The 14,927-nt window shown below is 41.6% G+C and overlaps 1 protein-coding gene across 3 annotated transcripts in view; it reads left to right on the forward strand.

Moving 5' to 3' along the window:
- LOC120794095 (disintegrin and metalloproteinase domain-containing protein 12) overlaps positions 1–14,100 on the forward strand; it is a 74,659-nt gene extending 60,559 nt beyond the window's left edge. The window contains exons 13-23 of one of the 3 annotated variants that reach the window (XM_040134757.1): positions 2,443–2,532; positions 2,758–2,953; positions 3,048–3,156; positions 3,915–4,113; positions 5,361–5,438; positions 6,865–6,973; positions 7,368–7,503; positions 7,749–7,863; positions 9,039–9,299; positions 12,008–12,189; positions 12,295–14,100. In XM_040134757.1, coding sequence (XP_039990691.1) covers positions 2,443–2,532; positions 2,758–2,953; positions 3,048–3,156; positions 3,915–4,113; positions 5,361–5,438; positions 6,865–6,973; positions 7,368–7,503; positions 7,749–7,863; positions 9,039–9,299; positions 12,008–12,189; positions 12,295–12,364 — 1,545 coding nt within the window. In that variant the 3' untranslated portion in view covers positions 12,365–14,100. Of the gene's footprint in view, positions 1–2,442; positions 2,533–2,757; positions 2,954–3,047; positions 3,157–3,914; positions 4,114–5,360; positions 5,439–6,864; positions 6,974–7,367; positions 7,504–7,748; positions 7,864–8,979; positions 9,300–12,007; positions 12,190–12,294 lie in introns of those variants that run through there. The other 2 variants (XM_040134758.1, XM_040134759.1) reach the window with 2 other exon arrangements.
- The last annotated feature ends 827 nt before the right edge of the window (positions 14,101–14,927 follow it).

Below are 14,927 nucleotides of genomic sequence, written 5' to 3' on the forward strand. Positions count from 1 at the left end.
ATGAAATGAGCAGAAGCGCTAGTGGGGTTTTCTGCAGCTTTTCTGAGTGAAGCGTAGCACAAACTAACATTTCCCAGAGTTAAAAACAAATGGTTCACCTCGGTGTCAAAGCCAACGGCACAGAGCTCTCGTAATGCAAACGCAGTCTTCAGAAAATTACCTTAGAGATGTGAGCGTAAATGTATTAATTCTTTGCACTGACGAGGTGTTTGGGAGGAGGTTTGTCCGATCGTGGTACAATTCACAGAGTGGAAACATCGCTGACGGCTTCACCCTGTCAACTGGTGAATTATTTAAATGAATCTGCACTGGAATGCACACGTTGCTAACTGCTTCGACTGCAGGAGGGTAAAACGGTTAATCATGATGCAACTGACAATCAGCAGAGGCAGGCAGGCAACAACAGAACTATGAGATATGAAGGAGAGATCTATCATGATTTTGGAAGGACAGTTTGAATTATATAATGGCCTACATGAGAGAGTGCCTTGTTTTTCACCATTTGTTTACACATTTATGCCCAGCGAGTCTTTTTGTTCAGGCTTCAGCCAGGGTCAGGCTGAAAGTGGCCTTGTCCTTCAAAACAAAGAACTGACATAAGCCCCACAGGGCTGAGCCAGCAGCGATAATAAAGCTCTCCACAGAGTTCGGCAGCGTCATGCGAACCCAGGCCAGATCAGAGTGCTCAGACAGCACCTCTCTCCACCATTAAAAAGCCTCAAAGCCTGTGTCCCATTCCTCGCAATCACAGGCTACTTCTTTTCAGTGCGACTCCTCCTTTGGCCCTGGGGACCACGGGAATGGTTTTTACAATGGTTTATAGGCTGAAAGAAGTTGTGGAAGGCCCATCATGTCAGCTGTGTCCCCTGCCAGCTCCATCCATCTACTTCCTCCCAGGTCTTACTGTACTCGGCTGTACAGTATGTTCAGACCGTAATGGCAAGAGGGAAAGAGCTGACCCTTGGGGTTCCAGTCAGCCCGCCTCTGTGTGAGATCACACATGCGCAAGCAGACATACACGTTTTATACGCTGTGCCTTGATTGAGTGCTGGCTTCCATCTGTATCAGAAGGCAGAGAGTTGCTGATCGGTGCAGGGCATGGCTCATTATAAGGGCTAACATGAAACAGATGGGCCTCCATGGTGAGAGGCGAAATGTTACAGGTATAGTGCAGATACTGTTTGTCTCTCTCCCAACTGCGAAAAGGAAGAGATTGTCTTAATATCCTGTTTTAGGCCGATTTAATCTTTTTTTGTTGTTGCTATCCAAAATAAATAATTCTTTCCAGCACCTTTCAAATTTGATTGTTAAACTTGCTTCGAGGTCTTGATTTTTCTAGGTAAGATAATCAACTTGTGTGTTGGCTCCTGCCACCAAGAAACAGGTTTGAAAGGCTGATTCTATGGTTGTCACACTAATCTTCCAAACAACTACTGAGATAAAAGAAAATGTCTTTGCAACACTGCGAGTATATGTTTTCTTCTTTTTTTACTTTGTTGAAGAACCCACTGTGCACTGCTAAAAGTACATGTAAACTAAGTAAATTAAATGAAGTAATTGGGTAAATTTTATATTTAGATTTTAAATCTGTTTGGCCTTAAGCAGAAAAAGGAGATTTAAATATAGGAAATTCCTGAAATAACTTGAGTGAGCCATATTTATGACAGCGTAGCATGTATGGGTTCAGTTCCTGACTCTGGTAGATACTGCAGGGTTTACTCCTAACACACACAGGTTGTGTGATTAGTTGGGGGAGCGTAGTGTAAATCTGTGTGCGTTACAACCTGCTGGTAAAGCTCTTCACCCTAATGTAAAAAAGCGTCATGCTGCTATAGAATTTGAATTCCTACATTTAGCAGAATAAAAAAAAAAAAAAATCTAGTTTCAGGAAACTTCGTCTTGAATTTCTGAATTTTCATTGTTTATGTCAAGTCTTTTTCTTTTTTTTTTACCAGTTTTATGGTCAGATACTGTGTGACATGGTGGCTTGACTTTTGCATTACTTCAGAATACCTTTTGCTTACCCCATTGGCAGTTTTTTTTTAAATACTGGCCAATTTCTCTAGATTACACAATGTAGAAAGGATTTTTTTTTTTTTTTTTTGGTAGTATGTCCCTCTTTTCCTTTCTCTTCATTTTTCTATTTCCTTCACCATCCAGCTCATGGTTCCAGGGGTGTGAATGAGTTTGTAAGTCCTTTCAGATGGAAACGTTGTTTTTAGAGAACTAGTAACTGCTGTTTCCTCTCATCTGCCAGATTTTTTAGTTTCTACAGAACAGTCCTTCTAGGGTTGCATTCCTTCTGATAACAAAGTCTGAGCATATGCTCTGGGGTGAAATCTGATCTTTTTGTGTTGAGTTAAATTTTCTTTACTTTTGTTCCCCCTCACTTATCTTCCGTGTCTCTGCTCGCCTTTTTGTGATTTTCTTTTCCATCTGCAGGAATGTATGAATCCCTGCTGCAATGCTACTACCTGCACTCTGAAGGGGGAGGCTGTTTGTGCACACGGTCAGTGCTGCCAGGACTGTCAGGTAAGAAATATACTGAGTAGTCAGCCATGACAGTTTTTCAAATGCATCTTGACATAAATATATTTACTCTAATTTAACTTTTTCCAAAGTCCTTAAATCAGCACTGTTAATGAAATTTGGTAGATTTATCTCTAGAGCTCTTTTCAGCATATTGCACATTTGTCTACGCTTGACTCTGGGTCTTTGTCTTTGTGTCTTTTTCTTGCTGTCTATTTGTGAATGTAGCTGAAGCCAGCAGGCACTCCATGCCGTGAATCCAGTAACTCTTGTGATCTGCCTGAGTTCTGCACCGGTACCGGCCCTCACTGCCCCTCCAACGTTTACCTGCATGACGGCCACGCCTGCCACAATGTGGACGGCTACTGTTATAATGGCATCTGCCAGACTCATGAGCAGCAGTGTATCACATTGTGGGGCCAAGGTATGTGGAAGGCCCCCTTTCTGGCTCATACTGTCCGTGGATGGTTCAATAATGGACGCCAGCTTTTTTTTATGTGTTTCATGGTGTGTTATAGGGGCCAAGCCAGCTCCGGGCATCTGCTTTGAAAGGGTCAACTCAGCAGGAGACCCTTATGGCAACTGTGGCAAGGACTCCAAAGGCTCCTTTGCCAAATGTGAAGCACGGTAGGACCTGATGTTCCCAGAGAAACCAATGAACGCATTTATTGTATGTCAGTTGGGGAATGCAGTGAACGTTATACTGTAGGTACTCTGTGTAAAGAATTTTACATATTTTAGATTTTGATATGAGCACAACTGAACCCATTTAAAAGCAAGGACTTTTTTCATTGCTAGAGACTGGAATGTATGTGATTAAGTCTCGTGCTGAAACAATCAGCTGATTTGTCGATTAGTTGTTTAATTCATTAAGAAAGCAAAAAATGCCAAATTGGTTACAGCTTCTGAAATGTGAGAATTGTTGTATAAAAAATGTGAAAATTGTTGTGAGAACTGTTGTATATAATTGTAAACTGCATATCTTTTAGCTAATTGACTGTTGCCTGGATAACACAAGCAATTTAAAAATGTCACATTGGGCTCTGGTAACTTGGGATGGGCTTTATTCACTTTTTTTTTTTTTTGCCAATTTACAGACTAAACTATCAAATCCAAAAATCACTGAAATATTAAACAATGGAAAGGATCATTAGTTGCAGCCGTAATTGCGGGGTTACAGAGCCATTTGGTGTTATGCAGAAAGTTACAAAATCTCTCAGGTTGTTGTCTGAAAACAGCACAAACAAGCTGCCTGTTCTGCAGTTTCTATAATTGGACAGCAAGAGTGAGAGCAAAAATAATTGCATATATACACATTTGGGAAATAGTGACATGTTATTCAGTTATCACATTGTTAGTCTCCCTCCTGTTCATTCTGTTTACAGAGATGCTAAATGTGGCAAAATCCAGTGTCAAGGAGGAGCTAACCGCCCAGTAATTGGCACCAATGCTGTTTCCATAGAAACAAACATCCCCTTGCAGGAAGGGGGAAGGATACTGTGCCGAGGTACACACGTCTACTTGGGCGACGACATGCCCGACCCCGGCCTGGTCCTGACGGGCACCAAGTGTGGAGATGGACTGGTGAGAGCTGAGGCCTGAGACGGTTGAATACAGCCAGTATACGTACACATACGCAGTACACAGAGCAGTCCAGCATACAGCTGACTCATTAGCCGTGGTTGAAAGCAACTAGTACGTTTACTCAAGTACTGTACTTAAGTACAGTTTTGAGGTGCTTTTCTGATGTATTTCCACTTTATGCTCGTCTATACTTCTACTTTACTACATTTCAGAGAGAAATATTGTACTTTTTACTACACTAATTTATCGAAATCTGGATTTGGTGTATTGTTATAGATTACTACTTAGCAGTATGGAATGTAATTAAAATTGAACCAGCTGCAACATTAAAAGCTTCTTACACATTAAGGTATCAGTAATAAATAAAATATAAATCAATACCTTAAGATATCAGTTATATATAAATAATAGAAATGTGAAAATCTTTTAAATAGTGTTTTTACGTGCTATTTCACCTGAGTTACAGTCGCAATTGCTACACAGTTACAAATGAAGGACTCTAAGCACATAGCGGCCAGGAAAGTAAGTTTGTGATACTTTTACTTGCGTGAAGGATTTCACTACCTCTACCTCCACGGCTAACTAGCGGTGGTAGCTATCCTTTAAGACTGTGTGTGAAGATACAATATAAATGTACTGCCCAAATGCTGGGGAAATAAGAGTGGAAAAAGTGATGTGGAGCGATGGTCCATGACTACGACATTTTAAGAGGTTTTTCAGGGTGTGTCCCATTGTCATTTGAGTCTTGCACAGCCTAAGACACTTAATTGACTTACCATTATTCAGCCTATTTGGTATCTTCCAGTGGTCATCAATTTAGCCAATGGTCACTTCAATGATACAGTTACTCCATTTAGTCTAATTTACTTCCCTACGGGCCTCCACCCTTAAGGGAGGATCCAGCCTCCGCCTTCATTCGTCAAGGGCTCTGGCATTACTCTGTACCCAATGCTGCCAAGCTCATCTTCACATACAGCCTGGATATATTTGGGTGTGGTGCCTTATAGGAGCTATATAATAACTTTTAAAAACCGGCTTTAATATATTCTTGAAAAATCCCACTCTTTACATATTTATATTTCATGCTATGCTGTTTAATAGCTGAAGTGGTTTGTCGGTTGCAAATTAAAAGAATTAGAAAGCCGGATCTGCTGGTCTTTTCTCCTGAAAGATTAAAGTGTTTAGAATATAACTGAAATGTTCTTTGAGCTCAAAGTATCAATTTTTAATGTCTTTGTCTGCTTCAGATGTGTCTGAATCGACGGTGCCAGAATATCAGTGTATTTGGTGTGCACGAGTGCTCAGCCAAGTGCAGTGGTCGAGGGGTGAGTACAGCACATTTCATCCTATTTCAGTGTTGGGGAGAATAAATGTGTGACAGGTGTCTATCACAAACCAGTCCCCACCCAGTTTAGTTGTTTACTTAATATCCCATTCCTCCTTCATACAGAAGCTTATTTTGGCTGTAATATCCTCCAAATGCTCAGTACACGGTGGAGGGAGCCATTACAGTGCCTTGCAATCAATCATTCTGGATGCTGAAAGGTTCAATCAATTAGACATAATGGCTTCATTTATGTTCAGGCTTAAGTGCCATTCATCATATTCTCAGGCAGTCGTCCTTGTCCCAAAAAACTGTGGTGAAATCTTAAGGCCATGCTTTATTTGGCCAAATGCTGGGAGCAGAGACACACGGTTTGACTTTGAGCTGGGGAGCATGGCTATTGAATTTTTCTTAATTGCCACCCATCAAACATTTATGGATGGTCCCATTTGAGATGAAATATGTGGCTCTGTGGTCTTACCCCTAAATTCACTGGTAGGACCCAGAGGCTTTGTGACCAGGCTGTAACTGGTAAAGTTTTTCCTTCATCAAAGCTGCAGAAGAAACAGTTTTTTTACTGTCTCTTAAAATGAAACATCTTCAGTCATCAATTTGTCATATTTGTTTGTCTAGTTCCAATTAAGGCACATCTATAAAGCTCAAAGGACTGTTTTACTTAAAGAAAAAAAAGGATGTTGCTCCTTGAGGAGACAGGGCCCCCTTTGGATGCACAGATTAGATCAAGATGTTGCCTTGGAAAGAGGCCCTCACCTGCTGCATATTACCCTGCTGGGGGAATCCTCTTAGACTTTTCCATTCCTGCACTCTGCAGGACAGGAAGACAAGAGAGGGAGAGATTATAAAATGTGGTATGAGGCAAAGGCTCTGATCTGGGTTTTATACCAGACATCGTTGCCATGTTGAGCTGGCACACTGGCTGGCGGTTTACTCTGCCTACTCCATGCAGCACTTTGAGAATCTGCATCATGAGTATATGTTGACTGGGGTGTCTAGTGGTGACACAGCACAGACAGAAAATTAATTAACCATAAAATTGGTAATTGATTAATCGTTGAAAGTCATTTTTCTTAAGCAAAAATCTCAAATTCTCACTGATTCGAGCTTCTCAGTGTGGGCTCCTCAAAGTGGTGATAGTCATTTTCACTACTCTTTGCAATTTTGTAGATTGATTATTTGATTAATTAAAAAATAATCAGTAGATGTCATCAAAAATGAGTGAAGTCACTCAAGTCTGCATCCAGTTTCATAAACATAACATTGTCACCTATCAAGTGTATGCACTGTAGCTTGATGAGTGCAGAAGCTGCACATTAAAGGGGTGTTGTGTTGGGCGAACACGTGAAAAAAGCTGATGACTAAATTTTGGGCTCATCTAAGAGTAAATTGTCCTTTTTGATATACTGCAGGTTTGCAACAGCAACAAGAACTGCCACTGTGAGGCTCATTGGGCGCCTCCATTTTGTGACAAGGCAGGTTTTGGAGGGAGTGTGGACAGTGGCCCCATCAGATTAGCAGGTAAGTTGACGGTTATGACTCAAGTACAACAAATGGCTGATTTATGGTCGCTTGGGTCATTTTAGGTCATAGATCCTTTGTGTGGAATTTTAGAGCATTTCAACAATAATATATCACAGATTCATGCTCAGGCACAAACTAAATCTGAGGAGTCCTAAAACACTTGTTTTCCTCTGCTTAAAACCATAATTTGAAGTAAGGCAATAAAAACTGGCATAAAAACTTTAAAGAATCCGTAGAATCCACAAGGTTTGAAGTGAGGTTTAGACAGCAAAAGGTTAAAAATTGAAAGATAAATCTGCAGAAATACTGACAAATACAGTCTAAGACTACTTCGGGTTCAGGATCACTGTCTCTGAGACTTCCTATTATTTCTGTGTCTATTTCTGAGCAGACAGGGGGAATCTGACAGTGGGCATCCTAGTGGCTCTCCTCACTGTCCTGGGAGCTGGTCTGATCATCTGCATCAAAAGAAAAACTCTACTGGGCCTGCTCCTCACAAGTAAAAAGAACCCAATCGAGAAGCTCCGGTACTTTTTCAGGATATGACAATTAAATTATTTTTTAATTCTCAAAGTCTTTATTAATCTAGCAGTGTTTGCAAATGGTAAAACAGTGTGACGGGTGCTGCTGAGTGGTCATACTTTGAAGTCAATTACTGTGTATAATTTGTTTTTATTTGCTAATATGAAATATATTACTTTTGTAACTGATTTATTATTGATATGATAAAAGTGTATAATTAGCGATATAAAATGCCTTCTTTGTATTCCAGATCGGTAAGCGCTGCAATCAGCAGACCGTCCGCTCCTAACCAGCCTCAATCAGTGAGCACAGCGTCTCCATCTGGACCGGCCCCGCCTCTGACACACAGCGCCACCATCTTCAAGGTCAGTAGATCACATTTCTTCGCCTGACAGGCCCATCGCAAACACACAGAGTGTGTGCAGGCAGACGAGCCTTTTGTACATTATGTAACTCAAACAAATGGAGCATCACCAGCAGATGAACAGCGCTGTAATATTCTTCCTGGGACGCTGCAGCTGTTTCGCTAGCGCAAATCATTCTCAGCAGGATTGACGTGTTGTTTTCACACAAATGGCAGCTCACTCAAATCCAATTAAATCATCCCTCTCTACGTGGACATGTGGAGGAGGTAGCGGTAAAGGAGTCTGTGGTGAGCAGTGTGTTCACGACACTTGAATGCATTTCTTGTCATTAAACAGCTCCCCGTTAAGAGAGAAATTGTTACATCTGCGCGTTTCCCACATGAGTGATGTTGATGCGGCTGCTTACGGGAGATATAAAGTCATCCTCTCACCGATGAGTGCAAGACAGAGCAAGAATTTCGATGTAATCACTTGTGTGCCTACATCACTGTACGCCTTCACTGCTCCATTACTGCCCTGACATGCTTTGTAAGCCGAGGTGACCCGTGATCTGAAATAAGAGGAGCCCGGTCTGAATTGACATTTGTGCTGCAGGATGGCACACGAGTAAAGGCAGGCTGTTGTGCATTACCATGGGATTAGTGTTTTCAGTTACTAGCATGTGGTTTTCATTCGGAGTCGACGGTAAGAAGAGAAAGGATGTAAAGCTGTTTGATGTTAGCACAGTGCAGGTGAGGTCATTTTCCAGTCGTCGGGAGCTGTGTTAAACCGCCGCAGGCCGCATGTGTGCATGCCTTTGTATGTGTTACATCGTGTGTTCTTGGGTTATGCGCATCTGGCCAGGTCTTAATACCAGGCAGAGTCATATTTTGGCTCAACTCTATGTCTGGTCTGCCTCAGTGGGAGTGTGTGTGGGCTCTTTAGTTGTGTCCACCTTTGAGTGAGGCCAAGCGGGTGCTCGTGGCACAGTCTTGGTCTTTTCTTGTGATAGGTTACCTGCAGAGGACTTGGGGAATAGTGAGCAGGCCAGTGGGAGCATTAGATTTATATTCCTTTGACACTATCAGGAAGAACAGTAGAGGAACAGGAGGAGGTTAACAGGACTGTTTCTGATAGGAAGCAGACGGTTTCTCTTCTGACCGACTCTTCTGGTTCTGGCGTTCGTCTCTCTGCAGCCTCCTCATCGGGGGCCAAAGGCGGTGCTCCCACCGGCACCCTACCCCTCCCACAGCCTGCGCAGACTGCCCCAGTGCCCTCCAGTTCACCTCAGCCAACCTGTCCCCCTGTCTCTCACCGTGTCCCTGTCCCCTGGCCCCAGGCAGCTGAGACCTCTGGTGCCTCCACCTCACCGAGCCCCTCCGCCTCATATTCACGTCGCACCCAGGGGGCCGTCGTTTCGCAGCGCATCGCGCCATAACTCCTGCAGGATGGTCATGGTGAGTGCGTTCCCTTTTCCTTCAACTGGAAACATTTTATTTGATGATGTTACTCACTGTAATTTCTCCGCTGGGTCTAGGCAGCTTTTACTCACTGCTAGAGCCTATAATACCAAACCAGGGAAATTATGTTGTTCACTCCACCTTCAGACGGGTTTTGTGATGTCGACTGTTTCATGGTTCTTTTGTGTCCTATAAAAGTATATGCATGTTGACAGTTATGCACAGTCTCATAAAATAACGAGGTTAACCCAGGAGCTAGCGTCATCCAAGCGAGACTTGAATTCTACAATACAAACCACCACATAAATAATGAAAATGGAGACAGACTTGTAGAGGGAGGCAGACGGAGAAGATTAAACAGCAACTGGAGTGTGCAAGTATGTCCCGAGATCGCATGCTGGTAAACTTGCTGCCACTAGTATTCCACGGAGTTTACTTATGGCATTGCAGGCTGTCAAAGTTGAAGGGAAGAGAAAGCCAGAGGTTCCTGGTGTTAAATCCCTCTCACTCAGAGATTCTCAAAGACTCTTATTTGCCTTTAATCCGGTTTGATTTATGCCCTGTGGGCAAGAGAGACAGAAAGGCAAAGAGAGCGCGAAAGGAAAAGACAGAAAGATAAAGGGACAGAAGGAGGCTTGAGATAATGATGAAAGGAGTTGATGATCACTGATAATCAATAAATTTTTTAAGCGCTTCCAGACTCTCAAATGTGTGGATTTGCTGCCTTTTACAGTTTTATATCATTGTAAATGGAATACCTTTTGGTTTTGGAGTGTTCATAGGACAAAACGAACAATCTGACAATGTCACCTCGGCCCCTGGAAAAATTGTAAAGATAGTTGTTGGTTTTTTTTACATTTTTATTGATTGATTGACAACAAAATGAGAGATTGCTCACTATAAAAAATAGCAGGACAAAATGTGGATGAAAGATCAGCAGTGAGTTCCAGACTGAAACTAATCCTGAGCTGACTTTAAATTTATGTCAGAGAACGCATTCTAGCCTTTAACAGCAGCATTGAAAATGACGCCACAGGGGAACCGAGGTCAAAGAGATGCTACACCAGTATCGGGCTAATTAGAGCTGATTTAAACAGATAATGACACTCTAGTCTTTTCCAGATTAATGGAGTGGTCACAGAAGAGACTTGTCTTTAAAACGCAATGCTGTTCTGGAGCTAATAAACACCATGACAGCATATGATGGACTTTATCAGCATCCCATAAAGAGCATTGCATAATTACTGCTTAATTTTCATCCATAGATGTTTTCGTAATGTAAGATGTTTAAAACACATAAACATTTCATGAATGGGTAATAAAACACTATAGTAAAGTTGCAAGCAGACATGTGTTTATTAATGTATTTTCCAGCAACTATAACTCTTGTTGACACTCATGGGTGGGAGCTGGTGTATAAACACACACAAAAAAAGGCCATATAATAAAACACAGGTCTAATAAAGATACTATATAGGGAGGGTTAAAGTGAATAGGCACAATGGACATCATAGTGGTATAAATATGCCAGATTTAGCTAAACCTGCTCTTCCTGGGCAGCTTGGTAATAAGGTTAAAAAACAAATACAAATGCAGACAACAACATAAAAGAACATAAATCAAAATACAGCATGCCGTCTAAAAAGTACATTTTCTGCTCTGCTTTAGAATATACTGTACAGTCAAGTTTCCAGAGCCATTTGAAAAAAGCACCATTAAGTTTCACAAAGGTTCTTGGTTTTCAAAAAACCTGTACAACAGGAGAGGTGCGGCAGCTCTTGGCAGTGTTTTGACTTCAAGAAGTAGATTTTCCCTCTCAGCTGCTCCTATTCAGTGTCAAAGTGTGAAACTGAAAGGAATTCCTGTTGGCAGCAGACTTCACCAACAGTATCTTTAGCAGCTGTTTGGCAGCTTCCAGACGTTGACGAAGCCCCCTCCCCCGTAATGAGAGCTCTCTGCCGGGGGCATGGAAGAATTGCCTTGTTGGATTGCTTCACCTGAACGAGCCAGCAGGCTTTTAGACAGACTTGTACTTGTGAGAAATGGGTTCAGTTATTCTAAGTTGAAACTGCAGCAACATTTTGTGCCTGTTAATCACCTTATCAGACATGCTCGATTCATTTGCCTGCATTTCACTTCACTGCCTTTTGGTATTATTCTGATATTTTTGGACGGAGCTCCAGCCGGCCCCGTTGGATGCCAGTACTGGTTGTCAAGTGTGATGAATTCGCAGCAGTACTTCGGTACTGCAGCTTGTCATGACACTTGACCTCATGGATATAAAGGGGAGACGTACTGTATCCTCCTTTAAATACTTCACTGACAGCACAAAGCATTAAAGTTTTCAATGAAACATTAAATTAGGGCACCAAATTTGCTTTCGATCTGGGAGTGATGTTTTGAATCGGTGGGCTCAATTCCAAGGGCGGGTGAGGTCTGAGGTTTGACGGTGTGGCTCCTTCCTCTCTGTGGTGTTTGAGGAGGTGGTGAGTGGAGACCCGATGGGGGCTAGGTAGTAGGCCTTTAGCATGACCTCGCCCTTCTAGGGAAGATTAAAACCACATGACAGCACCTCTCATTGTGAGTTGCACGGGCAGCGCTGCCCTGATGCATCTGAGACGAGGACATGACCTGCAAGTCTGAGCTGTAATTGTCTGACTGTGAGTGCCACCTGGTGGAAATTCTTGTGTCTCTCCTTTCCTCAGGAGTTGGAGAAGCCTAGTCCTCCTCAGAAGCCCCTTCCTGCTGATCCAAGGAGCTCTCGTCTGGTTAGAAGTCCTTCTGTAGTGCAGGGCCACGCTGTAGTCCAAGGGCCCTCTGCTGTTTGCGGCCCTGCACCAAAGCCTGGTGTACCTAGACCTGTGCGCCCCGTCCCACACCCCAACAGGTGAGCTCCAACCTTCAACATTTGCTAAAAAAAAACATCACTGAAGCTGGTATCACTCACTGAGAGATCATTTTTACATATCTGTATCACTTTTCTTCCTTTTAGACCCAGTCCCAAGCAACCTCCAACACTACCAAAGCCTCGCGTAATTGCCAACGTCAAATACAGCAGCTGAGACTTTGGCCGATAGGGACAGTGTTGTGATAAGACACTAAAAAAATTGCACTATGAAAGCTCTAAAAACCTTAAAAAAAAAAAAAAAAGGTGGCTTCTCTGAGTTTTGAATCAGGAGATCTGCCGTGTCCCTTTGGTGCTCTGTCTCTGAATGGTGCTACGAGTCTGAGCTCAGGTACATGTAAAGTATTTATATTCTGTATTTATTGCCACGCAGTGCACTGTGCCAGACACTTTTACTACATGGTAGCAACTTAGAAATTTTAATTTGTTGTTTGCAGCAATTTCACTTTTTTTTTTTTTTTTTTTTTTCCATATCAACTTATCTATATCAAGGAGAGTGATAGGAGACTTTTTAAAAAAAAAAAGCAAATCTGTGAAGTTGTGATTGCAGAATTGTTTAGTGAAATGTGCTTTAATGAAGGGAAGCCTTTACGTGATGGTGTTGTTCTGTATACAACAGGAAGAGTTATTGTGCAATGACAAATGAGAACAGAGAAAACCTCGGAGAACACTCCTGGTTCATTTGCAACTCAGTGGGGTTTTTCTTGAAGGGTAAATGCATTCCGTAGCAGCTTTGAGCCAGACTGAAAAGGCTTGAAACAACCACTGAAAAAGAAAACACTCTGCCGTGGTGTTACTACAGCAGTTCTGCAACGTGACTGTCAACACGATTAAGCAACTGAAACACCGTGGGGGAATTTGAAATGCAGGCCCGTTTCCTCATTTATATCACAGAAAGGTAACAGGTTGGACTGTGAAACGTCATCTATTTGCCATTTCCTTTGTATTAATAAGACCCAAGAAGCTCACTCGAGGAATCTGGGTGTGAGGTATGAACTGAACATGGATCTCAAAATGATTCAAGATCAATAAAACATGCATCCCCTCCGAGAGAGTAAGTTTCTCTGAGGTATTGCTCCGCTACAGGTCTGACTGCACCAAGGATGAAATCATGGAACCATTAAGGACTGCCTTTAGAGCTGTGGCCGTACAGGCGTCACGGAGGCACTCACATGCAAACAGTGTCTGGCTACAGTGTTCATGTGTGGATTTTAAATTGTGTTTTTTTTTTTTTGTGATGGGAAAGGACAGATTCAATCGACAAGGACACATTTCCAAATCTTTCTGCCCCTGAAATTAAGTTCAGTGGTTACTCAGTGTACAGTGAGCCACCAATCATCCTGTGCAGTTATTCATTTCCCATTTTTTTCATACCTTTTTACTTTGGCTATTGAGATTTAGTTTTTTAAATCCAATCTACATCCTAGATACGAAATCCTACATAAATCAGATGTAGTAGCCGAACAGTGTTTTATTGTTTTTACAAATTTGTTGTTTTACTGGATCGCAATGCAGCATATATATATTCACACTAAGCAACATTTCCTTTAAGCACTGTTCTTCACAAATATGTAGGCTGAAAACTGACATGGACTGAACTTTGGACTTTTGTTACTTTTTGATACTGTTATATTTTTAATAATGCACTAGTTGTACATTCATTGCTTTGTTTACTTTGCTTTTTCAGTGCTATGTGTCCATGTACTAATAGACAGTATGAGTCCAGTCACCTGACTTATGAGTTATGTCCATATGTTCCTTGTATGGTGTTTAACAGGTGAACACATTTTTATGGAGATTTTTTTTTTTTTTTTTTTTTTATGATGACGGTCATCACACATCATATGTAAAGAATGCACTTAAAAGTGTCAGTGTCTGGTCATGGTATTTTGAACACTCAAGCAGTATTAGTAAAAACAGTTTTTCAAACACTGAAGAACAGTTTTGGTGGTGTTTTTTTTGTGTTCAGTGCTCTTTTTTTATTCCACAGCATGCATGTTTTCAGCAAGAGTGACATAAAACGAACAGATCAAATATATGACAAACTATTATTTCTCTGTTAAACGTCCTTTAGAATGTTAAAATGAAAAACAGTCTACATGCGCACACACAAGGGCAGTTTCCCTCTGACAGTCCTACTTTGTAAAAAATACAAAGACCACAAACCACAGTTGCTTTGTATCTACAAAAAGTAACATTTCTGTTAAGGACCTCTGGCTTTTCTTTTATGCTTGATCCAAAATACAGCCAGGACATTGAATACTGAATACCATAATAAGTGTAATTCAACATTTTACAGCAGTCTTTATTTTCAGAGGTTTGAGGTTTCAAACTGGTTTTCCATTTAAGACTTGCAGCTGTAGCAGCTTAGTTTACAGTCCTGGTTGAAATTATTGGCACCCCTGAATTTTAAGCACGGAATTAAGAATGACTTCACAAATAAATGCAAATTAACCAATTTTGTATGATAAAAATATTTCCAAAAAAATGTCCAAGGTTACCCAAAAATCAAAACTTGCATAATAGTGAAATAGTACAAACACAAAATGTACCCCAGACACAATTATTGGCAACCTTCACTAGTATTTGGTTGCAGAACCTTTGGCAGCAACGACGGCCTCTACATGTTTCTTGTAGCCATCTAGAAGCTTCTTGCTCCTGTCTGCTGGTAGTTTCTGCCGCTCTTAGACTGCTGTTTGTTCAGGCTCTTTTAAGTTTGC

The sequence above is a fragment of the Xiphias gladius genome, chromosome 9, assembly GCF_016859285.1.
Source record: "Xiphias gladius isolate SHS-SW01 ecotype Sanya breed wild chromosome 9, ASM1685928v1, whole genome shotgun sequence".
Lineage (NCBI taxonomy): Eukaryota > Metazoa > Chordata > Actinopteri > Istiophoriformes > Xiphiidae > Xiphias > Xiphias gladius.